We start from the raw sequence: 20,894 nt of genomic DNA on the forward strand, positions 1-20,894 counted from the left end.
AACTAAGAAAGAAAATTAACAACTGTCTGTGTCTATAGACTTGAGGTAATTAACAAACTTAAAAAAAATTCATTACAGTCAACTGCAAAGTTTGCTAGCACTTCATTAAAAAGAATTAGACAAGAATAGAAGCCTGCACTGTAACATATTTGGTGAACTATGAAGTTAGTATGGGAGAGGTAGAGAATGATTATTATTCAGATTTGAAATAAAATACAATAGCTAAATTCAGTAACCTTGAATTTCAAAGATTTTTTTGTCTCTTAATTGCAGTAGAGTCCTCGTGTTTTTGAAATGCCACTTGATCTTACTATAGGAACTAATATATGAGTAGTGGTCTAAGGTAATCTTTTATCAAATATAGAACCATATATACTGGAAGCAGGTTTTCTAAAAGGAACATGCAATACTTAGGGTTAATTCTTCAAATATTCACATAACTTCTAGACATTATGTTCTGAAAACAGAAATAAATATACATTGAATATAAAATTAAAGTAATTTCTATTTCACAAATGTTGCTCTACTTCTATCCTATTTTAGTAATCAATTTTAGATTGGATTTTTTACAGCAACAATCACAAACTATTAGAATTTTAAAACTATCTTCCTTTTAGAAATATATTTTAAAATTTAAGACTATTGATGCAAAAATAATAATTTTTATGGGTGCACAGGCAGGAGAAAACAAAATTCATCTGGTTTCTCACCAGCAAGATTTAAATTATGCGACATATTTTTCCATGTTTACAATTGTTCCTTCTAAATGTTTCTGCATTATCTGAAGATATAGGATTTGATAATATGCATTACCATGTATGTATTCTAATATACACTTTGAAACCTTCTGTATTTTTTCATATTTTAAATGTCCGTGTAATAAAATGTTATTATTTATATTACTGTCACTTGTAACCATCATAATTAGTCAATAATTTTTTAAATTCCCTCCAAAATGTAGAATGTCTTATTGATCGCTTCTATGAGCAAGCCTCTACCTTAAAAGTCAGTTATTAAGGGATCCCTGGGTGGCGCAGCGGTTTGGCGCCTGCCTTTGGCCCAGGGCGCGATCCTGGAGAACCGGGATCAAATCCCACGTCAGGCTCCCGGTGCATGGAGCCTGCTTCTCTCCCTCTGCCTATGTCTCTGCCTCTCTCTCTCTGTAACTATAATAAATTAATTAATTAATTAAAAAAAAAAAGTCAGTTATTAAGAAGCACCTGGGTGGCTCAGTCAGTTAGGTGTCTGCCTTCAGCTTTGGTTGTGACTTCAGGATCCTAAGAATTGAGCCCTGTGTCAGGCTCCCAGCTCAGGGGGAAGTCTGCTTCTCCCTCTCACTCAGCCCCTTCCCCCCTTCATGGTATCTTTTCAAATAAATAAAATCCTTTGAAAAAATCAATTAGTCTTCTGATTTAGGTTATAACAAATGTTATTTTTTAAAAAACAGTATTATAACAGAACAGTATAAAGAGATACGTAATTATTTGTGAAACAAATATCCTAATAAAGAAATAACAAGGACTGCTTAGAACCTCAATTGTACCCTCAGATTTGAAACATTAATAATGTTTGAAATAACTGGTTTTAACATGTTACTCATCATTTCTTGAAAAAAAAGTTCTAACCTAAAATAACCTCAATTTCTAGAATTCCAAATTAATAAACTCTAAGGCCAAAGGCACTTGGCTGTTCTTGATCACAAATGATATTCTATCCCCCCATCCTTTGCAGAAAAAGAACATTACCTGCATCAGAAGTTCTTACCTGGCCCTCTCCAACTGTTTCAGTGTCAATTACTGTGATGATGCCTGGAACCAAAGGACTCCGTCTTGAGTTACTATGGAGGGCAACATCATCTTCTGTTACACCTGAAGGCAGTGTGCCTGTCAGCTGAGTCACCACTTTCCCGACCATTGTCAGACCAGTTTTCAATGTCTATACAATGAAATGTAAAATATATGACTTCATATCAGCATTTGGATTCTAAACAGAAATATGCATTTTGTTAATTCTTCTACTTTTTAAATTCCCTATTTTCTTACAAGCCTGTATGTAGCAGTGCACTGTCACAGAAATTCAGTCTGACTTTTCATATGATCTTAAATTTTAGTTAGAAAATCAGTATTAGTTTGAGTGAATGGTATCAGTGGAATCTCCAGTCAGCATAGTGAGAATAAAGCCCTAAGTAAATAAAATGCTTTGTTTCATATGAGGCAACAATTATATTTTTATTAAAAAATATTTATTTTTCCTCTCCTTAATGCATATAAAAATGACAGGATTTCATTATTTCTGATGGCTGAGTAATATTCCATTGTGTATACATACCACATATTCTTTATCCATTCACCAGTCAATGGACACTTGGGCTCTTTCCATAATTTGGCTATTGTTGATAGTGCTATTATAAACATTAGGGTGAATCTGCCCCTTCAAATCAGCATTTTTTGCATCCTTTGGGGGAAAACCTAGTACTGCAATCACTGGCTCATAGGGTAGTTCTATTTTTAACTTTTTGAGCAAACACCATACTGTTTTCTACAGTGGTTGTACCAGTTCATATTCCCACCAACAATCTAGAGGGTTCCCCTTTCTCCACATCTTTACCAACATCTGTTGTTATTTTTTGAAATAATATAAATCTAATTTTAAATCTACTTTTTAGCATGAAAAAGACTGAACGCTGATAGAATGCCTGTGTGAAAAAGACTACATTTCCAAAGTAAATCTATAATATGCTGTTATATAATATTGCGCATCAAGATTAGAAATGTTGACACTCATTCCTATGCCACAGCCACACATCACGGGTGGGCCAGACAAGAGCCTCACATAGTCCCATACCACAGCCACAGCCTCACCACCATAGGTGGGCAGATGCAAGCAACTCACAGAGGAAACATCCCTTGAGTGCCTGGCATAGGTGGCCAGGAGGAATAAGTGCTTCTGAGCCCCACAAGATATTTCTTACAAAGATTGCTCCTTCAAGACTAGTAGAAGTAGCTGATTTGTCTAATACATAGAAACAAACACAGAAAGGCAAAATAAGAAGACAGAGGAGTATGTTCCAAACAAAAAACAAGACAAAATCTCAGAAAAATACCTTAATAAAATGAGATAAACAAGATAATTCAAAGTAATGGTCATAAAGACACTCACCAAACTCAGAAGAATTAATGAATACAGTGCAAACTTCAACAAAATGAGAGAAAATATTAAAAAGTATCAAATAGATGTTACAGAGCTGAAAATTATAAAAACTGAACTGAAAAATACTCTAAAGGAGTTCAACAGCAGATTAGATGAAGGTAAAACAAGGAACCTATTCAAACAAGGAGCAAAAGAAAAAAAAGAATTTTAAAAATAAAAAGCTGGGGAGAACTTCAGGCAGAACAACAATGACATTATAGGGTTCCCAGAGGAGAAGAGAGAAAAGGACAGAATAATTATTTTAAAAAAATAATTGCTGAAAATATCCCTAATCTGGGGAAGGAAACAGACGTGGGAACCCCTGAGAGTTCCAAGTAAGACAAACCCAATCAAATCTACACTAAGACATGTTGCAATTAAAATGGTAAAAGTTAAAGAGAGAATCTTAAAAGCATCAAGAGAAATACATTAAAAAAAAAAAAAACCACATAAGACTATTAAGATTTCACAGCAGAAACTTTACAAGCCAGAAGAGAGTGGCATGACATATTCAAAGTGCTAAAAGGAAAAAAACTTCCAATCAAGAATTCTCTACCCATCAAAGTTATCACTCGGAATTGAAGAGGAAATAAGAGTTTTCTAGATAAGCAAAAACTAAAAGAATGTATCACTGCTAAAATGGCCTTACAAAAACATGTTAGAAGGACTTCTTTAAGCTGAAAAGAAATATTTAATATTTAATAACAAGGAAACATACAAAAGTAAAACTCTCCTTGGAAAAGATAAATAGATAGTAAAGATAGTGGATCAATCACTTACAAAGCAAGAATGAAGGCTAAAAGAGAACAGTAGTAAAATTAATGGAAATCACAATTAGTTAAGGGATGCATAAAATAAAAAGATATAAAATGTGACATCAACATTACCCTGATACCAAAACCAGATAAGGACACTATGAGAAAGAAATATTACAGGACAATATCCTTGATGAACATAGATGCAAAAATCCTTAACAAAATATTAGCAAACCAAATTCATAAACACATTAAAAGGATCATACACCATGATCAAGTAGGATTTATTCCAGAGATGCTAGGATGGTTCAACAGCCACAAATTGATATGGTATATCATGTTAACAAAATCAAGGATAAAAATCATGTGATCTCAATAGATGCAGAAAAAGCATCTGACGAAGTTCAGCCTCCATTTATGATAAAAATTGTCAACAAAGTGGATATAAAGGGTACATACCTCAACAAAGTAAAGGCCTTATATGATAAACCCATAGCTAGTATCATACTTAAGAGTGAAAAACTGAAAGTTTGTCCTTTAAAATGGGAACAAGACAAAAATGTCTACTTTCTCCACTTTTATTCAACATAGCATTGGAAGTCCTAACCACTACAATCATGCAAGAAAAAGAGATAAAATGCATCCAAATAAGAAAAAGAAGTAGTAAAATTACTATTTGCAGATACACAGAAAACCTCCATCAAAAAACTGTTAGGATAAACAAATTCAGTAAAGTTGCAGAATGCAAAATAAAATATGGAAATCTGTGGTGTTTCTCTACACTAATAACAGACTACCAGAAAAAGAAATTAAGAAAGCGGTGACATTTACAATAGCAACAAAAAATAAAAACGCTAGGAATGAATTTAACCAGGGAGGTGAAAGCCCCATACACTAAAAACTGTAAGAAACTGATGAAAGAAACTGAAGAAGAAACAAATAAATGGAAAGATAGATAGTCCATGCTCATGGACTGGAAGAATTAACACTGTTAAAATGTCCACATTACCCAAAGCAATATACAGATTCAGGACAATACCTACCAAAATTCCAGTGGCATTTTTCACAGAACCAAAACAAATAATTCTAAAATTTGTATGGAACCATAAAATACCCAGAATGGCCAAAGCAATCTTGAGAAAGAAGAACAAAACAAAAAGTATCATGGTCTCTGATTTCAAACTATACTACAAACCTATAGTAATCAAAAGAGAATGGCATGGGCATAAGAGAGACACATGTATCCATGGAACAAAATCAATAGCTGATAAATAATTCCCTAAGTATACAATTAATTTACAACAAAGAAGCTAAGAACATACAGTGGAGAAGGGCAGTCTCTTCAATAAATGGTTTCCAGTTTCTGGGAAAACTGGAGTTACACAACAGAATGAAACTAGACCACTTTCTTATATCGTACATAAAAATTAACTCAAAATGAACTGAATATAAAACCTGAGACCACAAAATTCCTGGAAGAAAACAAGCAGTCAGCTCATTAACATCAGTCTCAGAGATGTGTTTATATATCTGACTCCAACGGCAAGGGAAACAAAAGCAAAAATAAACAAATGGGACTATTTAAACTAAAAAGCTTCTGCACAGCACAGGAAACGACCATTAAAATGAAAAGGCTTAATGGAAGAAGATATCTGCAAATCATATATCTAATATAGGGTTAATATCCAAAATATATAAAGTATCCATACGACTCAACAATAACAGAAAAAACAATTAAAAAATGAGCAGAGGATCTGAATAAACATTTTTCCAAAGAAGACATACAGATGGCCAAAAGACATGAAAGGATTTTCGACATCACTAATCAGCAAGGAAATGTAAATCAAACCACAATGAGATATCACTTCACACCTGTTAGAATGACTATTATTTAAAAAGACAAGAAATAACAAGTGCTGGAGAAGATGCATAGAAAAGGGAATCCTTGTAGTTGTCGGCTGGAATGTAAACTGGTGCAGCAACCATGGAAAACAATACGGAGATTCCTCAAAAAATTAAGAATAGGTCTACCATATGATTCAGCTATTCTACCTCTGGTATTTATTCAAAGAATATAATTCAAAAATATATATACACCCTTTGTTTATTGCAGCATTATTTACAATAACCAAGATACGGAAACAACCCAAGCGTCCACTGATAGATGAATGGATAAGGAGGATATGTTTATATACAAATATATATATATCACATATATATAAACAGAATACTGCTTAGCTACATAGAAGAATGAAATATTGCTATTTGTGACAACATGGATAGACCTTGAGGGTATTAGGCTAAGTGAAATAAGTCACACAGAGAAAGACAAATACCATTTGATTTCATTCATATGTGGGATCTAAAAAAACAAACAAACAAACTCACAGATACAGAGAATGGATTCATGGTTACCAGAGGGGAAAGGGACTGGGAGGTGGGCAAAATGGGTGAAGGCAGTCAATTCGACAGTGATGAATGCTGACTAGACTTTTGGTGGTAATCACTTTGTAGAACACGCAGATGTCAAATCATAATGTACATGTAAAACTTGTATGTTATAGACCAATTTTACCTCAATTAAAAAAAAAGATTTGGCATGTGGAAATACAGTCTCCATCCAAGATACCAATTACTAGATGAATAAAACATCACAAAAGATTAGCTAAGAAGGTTCTTTTTTCCTCTGGTAAGAGAAACAATTCAATGTAATGCTTCTAATATATGATTTCAATTAAAGACAATTTAAGATGTATATAATTACATTTTAGTTCCATTTCATTCAAAGCAAAGCAAATAGATAAAACTAACTCATGTGAGTTTTTTTCTTTTATGTGAATCTTATTATCTGATTACTGCTATTTACATTAATAATAATGTTAAAGTAATGGGCTTTTGTGGGATTTTTTTTGTCCCCCCAAACAGAAAACAACTAAGAGAAAAGCATGTGATTCGTAAATATCAAAAAAAAAAAAAAAAAAAGAGAGAGAGAGAGAGTGAGACTTAACCAGCAGAGCAAAAAATAAGTAGTCTAGATTACATGGACATTCAAAAGGTATTCAATAAGTAGAATACCCCCAGAAATAAATTTTTTCTGATTCTCAATTGTGAGAAAATGTTTTTATTAAAATATTGCAAATTAGTCTTTAATGAAATGACTTTTCATAATAATCATGGAGAATATGCTCATCTATATTATGGCATATGCTATAGCTAAATTTATTTTATTTTTTTAATATTTTATTTATTCATGAAAGACAGAGAAGAGAGGCAGAGACATAGAAAGAAGGAGAAGCAGGCTCCTCACAGGAAGCCAATGTGGGACTTGATCCCCAGACGAGGATCATACCCTGAGCCAAAGACAGACACTCAACCACTGAGCCACCTAGGGATCCTTATAGCTAAATTTTAAAATGAAAATTATTATATAGATAGTATTTCAAATTTTGTCTCATAAAAAGCAGGCAAAGAAGGTAATTTATAAAGGTCTAAATGTTAAGTAAGCAACAATTAGATTGGAATTAAAATAAGGAAATGTATTTTCCAAGGAAATTTTCCATTAAAACACCATATAACTAACACTAGGTGTATTACTTAGCAATACGTGTATTACTAGTACACTATAGTTAGCTGTAATTACTTTTACTGTAGCTATGCTCCCTGAAATCTTTACTGTGAACTTGTCAAGGCTCTTAAGATAAATGATCTCTACAGATTTCCTTGAACACCTCTGGTTTATGGAAGAGAAAACTGAGGCTACAGAAGTTAAGTAAAACAGCAGCTCAAAGAGGTAACCAATGACAAAGCCAGAATTCAATACTAGAACTATTTCCAAAGCCTGATTTCAACCACCATCCAGTTATTGCCCTGTATTCTATTCCTGCTACTACTTATGATCTGACAGTTCATGAATTCAGAACACAAACTTATACTGGGCAGTGAGAGAGAGGGGGGATGAAGACTATAATATTGTTGTCCTAATAAATACTTAAATAAAATGACCATCAAAGCCATTTGCTGAACTCAAGCAAAACGATATAACTTACTGCTGACTGAAACCATGGAAAAGCCACAAATCAATTTTAACTCTTTTGTTTAGCACTAAAAACTCAAACTGCAGTGATTATAAAACACATTAGTGTTCCTCAATTAGCAGCCAAACATTTGTTTCAATAATTCACAAGCAATGACTTACACAAAGTCTGTTACAGTGTTGTCAAGAAAGCCTCTGAAGGACCAACAAAATCAGGCGCCACTGTGTATCGATGTCAAAGCTGGCTAGCAAGCCTGATTAACCTCTAAGATGCCTCAGCTGCCACGACTCATTCCATCAATGCTAATGGAGATACTCCCGCTTAAACAGAGCTATCCTTCTATCAAAGGAATTTGCCTTTCACGGTTAAAGTCTGGTTGTACATCCTCCCCATTTGCCCTTGAGCCTATTATTTCATGCTTTTATACCAATGAATGAGAATAAAACTAGGAAAACTGGGGCACACAGAAAGTGGGAAGAAGTGTACCAAAGAAACTACAAGATAAAAGGACAAGTCAATATAAGAGAACTAGGAAAAAAAGTCCAGAAAGGGGTAAAACAGAGTAGTGTATTTCACAAAGGCTCATATCACATGAAGAATTATTGATAATGCTCACACACATCAAAAAAAACTTACAACTACCATTTTATTAGTGGACAAAAATCTAAACCCAAAACTTAACAGTCATCAGATCTGCACTTTGTATAGTCAAGGACAAGACAGCACTAGCCAACATAGCTTATTCACTTTCAAAACAAGGTACAATGCAGGGAGTGAAAGGGGTACTGGAAATTTTCTGCATCAGTAAAGATCTTTGCTTCTAGAAGAAATTTGGTTCCGTGTTAGAATCAAACACATTGATAAGAACTAGTGTCCAGAAGAAATATATAATGTTATTTAATAGTGTTCACATACCATATTTAGATACCAAAATCACCTCAGAGTAATCAGTCTTTTGATTAGATTTTTGTCAAGAGAGCCTGTACACACATGATGATAGGTCCTCAACATACCAAAAAGGAAGAAGACTCAGTAAAAATTGAAACTAAAAAATCTAATTTGACCAAATGGAGAATATTAAATTATAGTAAGTGTCTTCACAGTCTCAGCTAAAAAGTTTTATTCCTGACTAATCTTAACAAGAGTATCCACAGAACTAAATTTTATTTTGTAGGACAGCTGAATGTAAGACTGTGACAAGTACATCAGATAATCCACTCTGACCAAAAATTCAAATGAGCATGGTACTTATTCTGTTCAGTGCAGGCGGATTTGCCGAAGGGTCACTAGTCATCTTTCACCTTTCTCATGCCGTATCAGTTGTCCTCCCTGTCCATTAGTGCTAATGGAGCTGCTCTCACAAAAACTGTTAGTAGTCATTAAGAAGTTATCAGATAACCAGGGGAAGAAGGAGGCATTTTTATTAAATCAATTTACCACACTGGGGTTAAAATACATTAAAAGGAAAAATCAAATGGGACAGATATATGGTAACTAGGAAATATGGACCAAGATTTTATAAATATATCAAAGTAATCCAATTTGAACTATTTCAGTATTAAACTTTTCCCCTTAGCACTTAGCCACAGAGAATTTATCACGATTATACTCTAAGGAAAGTCAAATAAATTACTGGGAAAAGCAAAGGGAAAAATCTGTAAGTATAAAGATTAATTTTAAGTGCTATTTAAAAATCCAGAAAATGTAAAAAAGGTTATTTCCTCTAAGGAGATCCAAGTACATTTATAATATATTTGTATTTACAACTGCATAGTGAGACAAAAAGAAGAAAAATTTAATATAAAGGGGTACCTGGGTGGCTCAGTCAGTTAAGTGTCTGCTTTCAGCTCAGATCATGATCTTGAGGTCCTGGGATCAAACTCCACATCAACTCCCTACTCAGCAGAGTCTGCTTCTCTTTCTCCCTCTGCCCCTCCCATTAACCCCTCCACTTGTGCCCTCTGCTCTCTCTCTCTCTCTCTCAAATAAGTAAAATCTTTAAAAGAAAATTGAACAGTCCACAATACCCAAACTGTGAAAGGAGCCAGGACATCATGGCTCCTTCCACAGTTGAATGGATAAAGAAGATGTGATATATATACACAATGAAATATTACTCAGGCATCAGAAAGGATGAATACCTACCATTTACATTGACATGGATGGAACTGGAGGTTATTATGCTGAGTGAAATAAGTCAATCGGAGAAAGACAATATAATAGTGAAAGGAACCATAAGGGAAGGGGGAAACTAAGTGAGGAAAAATTAAAAAGGAAGACAAACCATGAGAGACTCCTAACTTTGGGAAACAAAGGGTTGTGGAAGGCAAGATAGGGGAATGGAGTAACTGGGTGACGGGCATTAAGGAGGGCACATGATGAGACGAGCCCTGGGTGTTATATGTTGGCAAATTGAATTTAAATAAATTTTTTTTAAAAAAAAAGAAAATTTAATAATCAATCATTCTACATAACAAATGGTTAACCTCTATGAAGTCATATAAGTAGCTACCATCAGGGAGAGAAAGATATGTATGATTATTCCTCCAGAAAAAGTGATTTTTAACGAGCAATGTGAATATTTTAAGATTAGTATTTTCTAAAGGAGCACATACTATATGGCTTTTTTTAAAGGTTTTATTTATTTATTCATGAGGGACACAGAGAGAGAGAGGCAGAGACATAGACAGAGGGAGAAGCAGACTCCCTGAGGGGAGTCCGATGTGAGACTCCATCCCAGGACCCCGGGAACACAACCTGAGTCGAAGGCAGATTTCCAACCACAGAGCCACCCAGATGCCCTGGGACTGGGCTCTTCTTAAAGAAGGAAATCCACACAAAAAGAAAGAAGGGAAAAGGGTAATCTTTTTTTAAGATTTTATTTATTTATTCATGAGAGACACACAGAGAGAGGCAGAAACATAGGCAGAGAGAGTAGCAGGCTCAAGACTCAATCCCAGGACCCCAGGATCATGACCCGAGCCGAAGGGAGATGCTCAACCACTGAGCCACCCAGGTGACCCACTACATGGCTTTTTAAATATTTTCCATGTTATATCTCAAAAAGTATGTTTCCTAGAAATTATAAAAATGGTTACAAATTTTATTTTCTATTTTCTTTTTTTAAGACTTTTATTATTATTATTATTATTATTATTATTATTATTCATGAGAGACATGGGGGGGGTGGAGAGAGAGAAAGAGAGAGAGAGAGGCAGAGACACAGGCAGAGGGAGAAGCAGGCTCCATGCAGGTAGCCAGACATGGGACTCGATCCCAGGTCTCCAGGATCACACCCTGGGCCGAAGGCAGCACTAAACCACTGAGCCACCCAGGCTACCCTATTTTCTATTTTCAATAATGGCAGGCTAGGTAAATCAGATCAGTCCTACCAATGAAAACAAATAGGGTAACTGGGGAAATTTTTTTCTCAACTCTGCTTACAGGTACTAAATATTTAACAAGATAGTAAAAAGTTACTAGATCCAAACCCAAGAGAACAAGAAAATCCAGACATGTGAGCAGGGTAGTTAGGCCTAGATGCATCTGATGATTCTAGAGGAGGCTTCTAAAAGATGGAGTGGTGCTTCTGATGAACTTGTGGTACTAGGTGGTCATGTCCAAGGGGCTCTACCTGGTGACTTTCCCTCCATGTTTTTCCTTGAGACACAAAGGAATATATTGAAATAAGAGTAAATCTGTAGTAATCAGAATCTCATAGCTATTTCAGGTGAGCTTTATTTAAATAGTTTTTAAATCAATCCCTGAAATTGGAATTAGAGGATCCAAGACTGATAGTGCTGCAGAACTCTGGTATCTCAAATTCAAAATTGTTTCTAAAGATTTTGTAAACAAATTCTGGCAAACAAGGAGTCAAGGCATCATTAGTGAGAACCAACAAAAATAACAATAAAAATATCCCTCAAAGAATCCAGACACCGAAGTTAACAGAAACAGACTTCAAAATAACCATGTTTACTACATTTAAACAGTTTGGTAATTTGAGAAAAAATGAATTCTAGAGAACCAGAAACTATCACTATTTACTAAAATATTTTATCAATCCATATATTTGATTTTCTCAAACCCTTTTTGTATATGTATTAAGATAATCATATAATTGTTCTCCTTTATTCTATTCATGCATCAAATTACATTCATTGATTTTGAGTAATAAGCCAGTCTTGTATTATGGAATTATCCCAAATGGATTGTGACATTATCCTTATAATATTGTTTAATTTTTTTCTGCTAGTGTTTTGTTTAGCATTTTTCAAGATTTTTCATATTTATAAGACAGGACTATAGTTTTTCTTTTTCATAATGTTCTTATCAAGTTTCAATATCAAGGTGATCCTGCATCATAAAACAAGATTAGGCACTAATTGACTTTTTTTTTTTTAAGATTTATTTATTTATTTTTATTTATGATAGACACAGAGAAAGAGAGAGAGAGAGAGGCAGAGACACAGGAGAAGGGAGAAGCAGGCTCCATGCCGGGAGCCTGATGTGGGACTCGATCCCGGGGCTCCAGGATCACGTCCTGGGCCAAAGGCAGGCACCAAACCGCTGAGCCACCCAGGGATCACCTGACTCTTTTATTCTATGTAAGAGTCTTTGTAATTGTTCACTCTTAAGTGTTAGCATTCTCTGGAGAAGGTTGCTAGGTCTGAAGATATATAGGTGAGATTGTTCTTTTCTTAGTAAACTTTTATATTCCCTTATACAGAAAAGTACAGGAATTATAAGTGTACATTATGATGAATTTTCCCAAGTGAATATGCTAACATAATAAAAATATAATACATAATATAGCAATATCAAAGCCAAAAATATATTTATGTTTATACTACTTACTTAGGGAAGTCATTCTGATGTATTTACTATGGAAAACTAGAACTCAAAAGGCTAATTTATCCACAAAGTTTCTTATATCTAATAACTTATTAGGAGAAATTATCTTTTGGGAGGTAAAAATCATCTCATCTTTTCAATCTTTCTTATATAAAACATCCAAATATTGAAATTGAAATGAAAGATCATTCTATTTCTGGTAATTTCAGAAAAATAACCAAATACTAAATACTAATACTAAATACCAAATTAATTTAATATTTTAAATAATCTCAAAATATTTGTGCTAACACAGGAGTATGTAAGTACATAACATTATATAAGAAAAATGTTTTCAAAAATATTTCATGGCATAGGGGCACCTGGATGGCTCAGTCAGTTAAGCATCTATCTTCAGCTCAGTTCATGATTTCAGGGTCCTGGGATCAAGCCCTGCATCAGGCTTCTTGCCTTAGTGGGGAGACTGCTTCTCCTCTCCATCTGCCCCTCCTCTGTTCCTGCTTTCTCTCTCTCTCTCTCTCTCTCTCTCTCTCTCTCTCAAATAACAAAATATTTAAAAATATATTTTATATAAGTTACATGTAAAGCAGTATATAGGAGTGCCTGAGTGGTGCAGTAGGTTCAGCATTCCACTCTTGGGGAACCCTATTATACTGTTGGTGGGAATGCAAACTGGTGTAGCCTCTGGAAAAAAGTATGGAGGTCCTCAAAAAGTTAAAAATAGAACTACCCTATACCTGAAATTGTACTACTAGGTACTTACCCAAGGGGCACAAAAATACTGATTTTAAAGGGCATGTTCACCCCAATGTTTATTCCAGCATTATCAACAATAGCCAAATTATGGGAAGAGCCCAAATGTCCATCACTGATGAATGGAATAAAGAAGATATGGTATGTATACACAATGGAATATTACTGAGCCATCAAAAAGAATGAAATCTTGCCTTTTGCAGTGAGGTAATGAGCACCAGGTGTCGTGTATGGGTGATGAATCACTAAATTCTACACCTGAAATTCAGTTGCACTGTACATTAACTGGAATTTAAAGAAAAACATGGCAAAATCACATGGTGATTTTTATGTTCGTGATCTTTCCTTCATTTTGTAAATTTTAAATAGGAGCAGGAATAAACATTAAAATCTACACCTGAAATTCAGTTGCACTGTACGTTAACTGGAATTTAAATAAAAACATGGCAAAATCACATAGTGATTTTTATGTTCGTGATCTTTCCTTCATTTTGTAAATTTTAAATAGGAGCAGGAATAAACATTAAAATCAGGCAAAAGCAAGTACACAAAAATTAAATATTAACTACTTTATTCAAGAGTTAATGGCAGGGATGCCTTGGTGGCTCAGTTGGTTAGGCATGCTTCAGCTCAGTCATGATCCTAGGGTCCTGGGATCCCACCCTGTGTCCAGCTCCTGGCTTAGCGAGAAGTCTGCTTCTCTATCTCCCTCTGCCCCCTCCCCCTGGCTTGTGCTGTCTCTCTCAAATAAGTAAATAAAATCTTAAGAAAAAAAAAGAAGAAATAGAGGAATCAAAAAAATTGCAATGTTCTGCCATCAAATGTACAAATGTAATGTTAAAAAGATATTTAAACAAAAGAGTTAATGGCAGAATTTTATCAACTGTTAGAGCTATCAATGAATTTCAATCAATAGCAATTTCAGGGATGCCTGGGGGTTCAGTGGTTGAGCATCTGCCTTTGGCACAGGTTGTGGTTCCAAGGTCTTGGGATTGAGTCCCGCATCAGGCTCCCAGTGGGGAGCCTGCTTCTCCTCTGCCTATGTCTCTGCCTCTCTCTGCTCTCTCTGTGTGTCTCTCATAAATAAATAAATAAAATCTTAAAAAACAAAAACCACCAATTTCATTAGTGATCAATTGCCTATTAGAAATTGATGGAAAAAAATTGATGGGATTAAAGTGTGGTCATTGTTGTCATTTCTGAAAGTCTAAATATGGAAGACATGAGCTTATCCCTCTCAGTTCTCAATATGTAGTGTAGAAAACTGGGGAGTTCACATTTGTTCTTTTCAAAGCATATCCACATTCAGTTAACAGTTAAACAGCAAAACAGTAACTATCTGAAGCAGGTCACTTTCCTTTATGTAGGCACATAAACACATGATAGTAAGGCAGAGCTGAAAAGTTGTTCTCCACATAACTGAAAATTATTCAAATGATAAAACAGTGAGTTATCCTGATGAAAGTACATGGCACAAATAAATCTAAACGGAATCTAATACTTGAGAACTAAATCTCATTGGTATATTTTGTGGATTAGAAACTAACTGAATAATACTGATGCTGGCTACTTACTGTCTCAGATTTCTCTTCATTGAAGTAACCATCATAATCCCTGCTTACACAATGGAGAAAAGTAAACCATTTTTATGAAGCTTCTAAAAATCTAAAATATACAGTGCTGTGAGCATAAAGACATTGAGCATTTCCTTTCTGAGTAAAAAATATGTAATGCTTCTCTCATCAAACCTAGGAACATATTCTAAAGGCCATCATGTAAGCACTTGAGATCAATCTTGAAGTATTTTTGTATTTGTTTTACATAAAACAGTGTGACCTTTCATTCCCTCCCTGTGGTTTGCTTTAAACTGTTGTTCTTTTCTGAACAGTTGTGCTTTTTATTACATGCTGTCATTTAGATTCACTATGTCATCCCTATTATTAGAATTGTTTTGTTGTATACTTCACAATTCAAAAGGATAGTGATTATAAGAATACCTTATAATCAGCATAAAGTTTACGAGCCATCATCAAAATTAACCCTCGCACACACACACACACACAAAAAGAACTCACTTGACAAACATGCAGGGGGGAAGGCCTGTGACATGAAAGAGTCTTTGAATGTGCCAGGGGTTTGACTCAAGTTTTCTTAAGGAATAACATTCTTTTTATATAAGAAGATTCATCAATGCTCAAAGATACAAAAGAAGGTTGGTATAGGAAGAATGATGCAAATCAAAAAATAATAATAATAACCCAGAAGTCACTAGTTAAAACTTACAAACCTGCTTTCTAAAGTGTTATTAATTAGATAATAGATTTTAATCTAGCTCATGGACTTAAATACTTAGAATTGGATAAATACAAACTCTGTAACTACTGCAACAGAAAACAATATATTATTTATGAACCTTAAGAGACTAAATACCTAATCATTTAGTCATCAATTCTCATGAGTGGCAAAATAATTCTGGCTTACTTAAGTTTATTCCACATTTGTGAATGAAAAGGGAAGGGATCATTTCAATACAATCCAGGAGAGAAACCTGATAGTTACTTCACAAAATCACAACTCCCAGGGATTACTCGATACTCACTTTAGCAGCACTAATGACCGTGGCAGTGTAAGACTGAATGTTGTCTCCACAGGCTCCACCACGGGATTGATGGCATCGAATCAACTGGAAAGAGAGAGAGAAGCCAGAAAGGCATTTCTATTAAACTGTTTAACTCTACAGGCTATTAGGACAGAGCTTATTTACCACGCAGAATGATGGTGGTGGGTGGGAATGTTTGTACAAGTGTTTCAGACAAACAGCTAAAAGCCCTGCTGAAACATTTCCCCCCTTTATATAATCTACTGGTGCCATTCAGGCAGTTTAATGCTCAAATACAATTTTTAATTACAAGATGAACAGTCTTTAAGAATTCATAAACTCTGAAATGGTAGTATTTGGGATCTGGCAGCCTTTCCACAAATAAATTTTAAAAACATAATCAAAGGATTAGACTTGACTTCCTAACATTAAATATTTAACATGCTAGCAAATTGGAGGTTCTATCCTCCTAATTCCTACATAAAGACTGTAAAAGAAAACTTAAAAAGAGACAAAAGAATTTGTCATATTTCCATTTTCAATTAAGTCAGTGAAAAAGTGGCACAAATTATGCATAAATTAACTACAACACATATAGTAGCTATCCACTTCAGAGGGCTTCGTGGTATTACCATCAGAATGAAAAAGACATGCCCTTACTCATGACTGATGTAAATAAATCAACCTGTCCATTTTCAGAGTAAATCACTAGTTTGACACACACAATTGGCTCATGCTACGCAATACATCAGGATTAAATTCTCCATTGCTCCTATACTTCCTAAATTTAGGTTTAAAGGGGAAAAAAATCATTAGCCAGATTTTTACATTAAACTTTTTTTCATTTAAATTTTTTTAAAAATAAAGAGGCAATAGTAGAATCTTAGAACAGCTCCACATTGTGTTACGAATTATTTTAAAGGCTTACGGAATTCAGATAGAATCTACCTCTTTCAAAACATAAAAACAAAAAATGCTTAAATAATATAGAACATGATCATTTGATAAATATTAATAAGCTTTTAATTCTTTTGTTTTAAGATTTTATTTATCCATTCATGAGAGACACAGAGAGAGAGAGAGAGAGAGAGAGACAGAGAGAGAGAGAGGCAGAGACACAGGCAGAGGGAGAAGCAGGCTCCATGCCAGGAGCCCAATGTGGGACTCGATCCCAGGTCTCCAGTTTCTCACCCTGGGCTGAAGGCGGCGCTAAACAGCTAAGCCACCCAGGCTGCCCAACTTTGAATTCTTTTATTCTAAAATCAAAATTTTCTTCATCAGTGACACTGTATTAAAAAACAATCCTTCAAACCCATAATAATGTTAAAAACGGATTATCTTTAAAAGTCTTCCATGAGATGTCAACCTGACACATTAAATTATTGCTTAAGCAGATTTCAAGGTCAGTTGTGAGGAATTTTCCAAAAGACAGGTGATCTACAAATGTGGTTTCACATAGGAGGAAACAGGGAGTTTGAAAGTAATCATTTTAATGAATAAAAATGTATCCCTCTTGGGACGCCTGGGGCTCAGCAGGTTGAGCATCTACCTTTGGCTCAGGGTGTGATCCCGGAGTCCCAGGATGAAGTCTCACATTAGGCTCCCTGCATGGAGCCTGCTTCTCCCTCTGCCTGTGTTTCTGCCTCTCTCTCTGTCTCTCATGAATAAATAAATAAATAATTTGTTTAAAGTATCCCTCTCATTCATTCATTCATTCATTCATTCATTTATTCATTCATAAATATGTATCCAAAGAATTATAAAGCTATCCCTCTGCTGACTCTTGCCCCATGTGCAAGAAAGACATTATTTTGGAAATACCAGCTTTTGGGCAGCCCGGATGGCTCAGCAGTATAGTGCCACCTTCGGCCCAGGGCGTGATCCTGGTGACCCGGGATTGAAACACGGGGCAGGCTCCCTTCATGGAGCCTGCTTCTCCCTCTACCTGTGTCTCTGCCTCTCTCTCTCTCTCTCTCTCTGTGTGTCTCTCATGAATAAATTAATAAAATCTTTAAAAAAAACAAGGAAATACCACATTTTTTCCTCTGCTTCAGATAATTAAAATAATCAAGGTTAAATATGTAAAAATAAGCAATACTATCACTTTTTCAATTCAACTAAAACGGAGTCAGATTCCTAAACAAACATAACTAAATCCAAAATTTTTGTTTAAAACTTATGACCTGAGATCCCTGGGTGGCTCAGCGGTTTAGCGCCTGCCTTTCATCTGGGGCGTGATCTTGGAGTCCCGGGATCGAGTCCCACATCGGGGTCCCTGCATGAAGCCTGCTTCTCCCTCTGCCTGTGTCTCTGCCTCTGTGTGTGTGTCTCTCATGAATAAATAAATAAAATCATAAATAAATAAATAAATAAATAAATAAACAAATAAACAAATAAATAAATAAAACAAAACTTATGGCACATTAGGAATTACATTTGCATCTCAAGTCATCAAAATTAAAAGATAAATCATAAATTTCTATTGTGCAAGCCTCTATAAAATGGACTAATTTTCAGAAACTATAAGTTAAAAAGGTAATGTAAAAAAAGCACATGTATTATGTTATCTTTTGGAGGGAAAGAAAAATATAAATGTATGTAACATAATGAAATATACAAGCATGTAAATAAAACAAATATAAAACCATTATTAAATAATTATTTAAGGGGCATGAGGGTGGCTCAGTCGGTTAAGTGTCAGACTCTGTTTCAGCTCAGGTCATGATCTCAGGGTCCTGGGATCGAGCCCCACATCAGGCTCGGTTCTCAGTGTGGAGTCTACTTGTCCCTCTCCCTCTGCTCCTCCCAGTCCCCTCTCTCATAAAAAAATAAAATCTTTAAAAATTATGTACTAAATGAAAACTGTAACAACAATGAAGGAAGGCAGAAAGGGAGAGATAAAGGACAAACTAATCAAAATAATATATGAACACAGTATTTGCACATCTCTAGTTTGGGGCAGCAATAGGAGTGGACAGAACTGCAAGAAAATCTTGAACTCTTTTTATTTGGTTTGCTATTTGCAGTGGTATGAGCAAGCAATTCTGCAATCACTTTTTCCATAATAGGATTCAACAAATGAGGTAAATGTGCTGCTATCAGAGTCTCCCATGCAAAACAAGGGACAAATAAATAAATAGGAGATACAGGATGCAAGGAAAGAATCCTATGGAAATACCAATATGTACTCTTCATTTCCAAAATATGTGTGTGTGTATAGGTGCACAAGTATATGTGTATATGTATATTTATGTATATTTACCCATTTACGTACATATAGAATGTGTATGTAAATAATATGCATGTATTTCAAAACTTTGTCCATTGAAAGTGTCTAGAAGCAAAAACACCCCCATAACAATGAGCACATCTACTGGACAAAGCTTAGTATCTAAAGCCATGGCCCATTAAAAGGAACAGGAGAATCAGAAGTAGCAGATTCCTGGGCTGAGCCAGGGCAGATACTAGATGAACCTGAACTTATGAAAGCAAGTAAGGAAATAGGAAAAAAAAATTTTAAACAAAAAATTGATAAAAGCATGTCACCATGTCATAAGAACCAGCCTAAGGGGCTCTCCCTGGTCAATTGTGGGACCATTTAAAAATCACAATAATTAAGGACAAAAACTTAAAAAACATTAAGAAATAGGAATCCATAAGTCCATAATAAATACAGATACAGAAAGACCGAGAAAGGAAAGTTCTTGATTACAATAGAAAGTCAAGTGCCAGGATGCCTGTGTGGCTCAGTGATTGAGCACCTTCCTTTGGCTCAGGTCCTGATCCCAGGGTCCTGGTATCAAGTCTTGTATCAGGCTCCTGCTAGAGAGCCTGCTTCTCCCTTTGCCTATGTCTCTGCCTCTCTCTCTGTGTATCTCTCATGAATGAAGAAATAAATAAAATCTTTAAAAAAAAAAAGTCAAGTGTCTGCTGGCTATGTAGAGAATGAAGGTGGAAAACCATTATTTTTCAGTGCTCATAGTAAAGATTGGCTCAGGCAAAAATCATCAATGGATGCTAAAATTAGGCTAAAATTTGTATAAAAAGCAGGATATATTCATGGTCTGTCCAAATTACCTATTAGTTACAAGGGAAAAAAAATAAGGATTATTCACTTTAGAAACTAGACAAAATCTTGTCTAGCTTGATACAAAATTAGTATTACCAGTAAAAGACAGATCTATATCACATGCCTCCATCTGTGATACTATGAAAAATACAGAACAATATTCAGGTAGTATTCTAGCCAGAAATGTATACCTGAATCTAATCAAGAGAAAACATAAAAAAAAAAATCAAACTAAAAATCATTCTATAAAGAAAAGGGGGGATGGTAAGGGATAGTGGTAGGGGGCTGTCTCCTTCAAAATCATGAATACTGTAAAAGAAAAAGAAAAACTGTAAAATCTTCCATATTAAAAGAATCTCAGGGGACATCCCAACAAAATATAATACCTGATTCTAGATTGGATCCTGCACTACAAAAAAAATTTCTATAAATGATATGATAGGGTTAATTGATAAAATTGGAATATGGATGGTAAATTAGGTAAGTATTTTCTCAAGATTAAAATGGCTGATAAGTAATTAGGGGTAATGTGATATATGCAACTTACTCTGAAATAATAAGAGGTTTATTTGAGTAAAAGGAACATGAGTGTGCTTTGTGTTATTTGTACTGTATTCTTACAACTTTTCTGTAAGCTTTCC

The 20,894-nt window shown here is 34.8% G+C and overlaps 1 protein-coding gene across 25 annotated transcripts in view; it reads right to left on the reverse strand.

The window, feature by feature from the left end:
- BCAS3 (BCAS3 microtubule associated cell migration factor) overlaps positions 1 to 20,894 on the reverse strand; it is a 590,779-nt gene that overhangs the window by 414,186 nt on the left and 155,699 nt on the right. For all 25 annotated transcript variants that reach the window (XM_025996065.2, XM_072747642.1, XM_025996068.2 and 22 more), the window contains exons 11-12: positions 16,185 to 16,268; positions 1,765 to 1,935 (exon numbers count right to left, since the gene is read on the reverse strand). In XM_025996065.2, coding sequence (XP_025851850.1) covers positions 1,765 to 1,935; positions 16,185 to 16,268 — 255 coding nt within the window. The remainder of the gene's footprint in view (positions 1 to 1,764; positions 1,936 to 16,184; positions 16,269 to 20,894) is intronic.

The sequence above is a fragment of the Vulpes vulpes genome, chromosome 2 (genome assembly GCF_048418805.1).
Source record: "Vulpes vulpes isolate BD-2025 chromosome 2, VulVul3, whole genome shotgun sequence".
NCBI lineage: Eukaryota > Metazoa > Chordata > Mammalia > Carnivora > Canidae > Vulpes > Vulpes vulpes.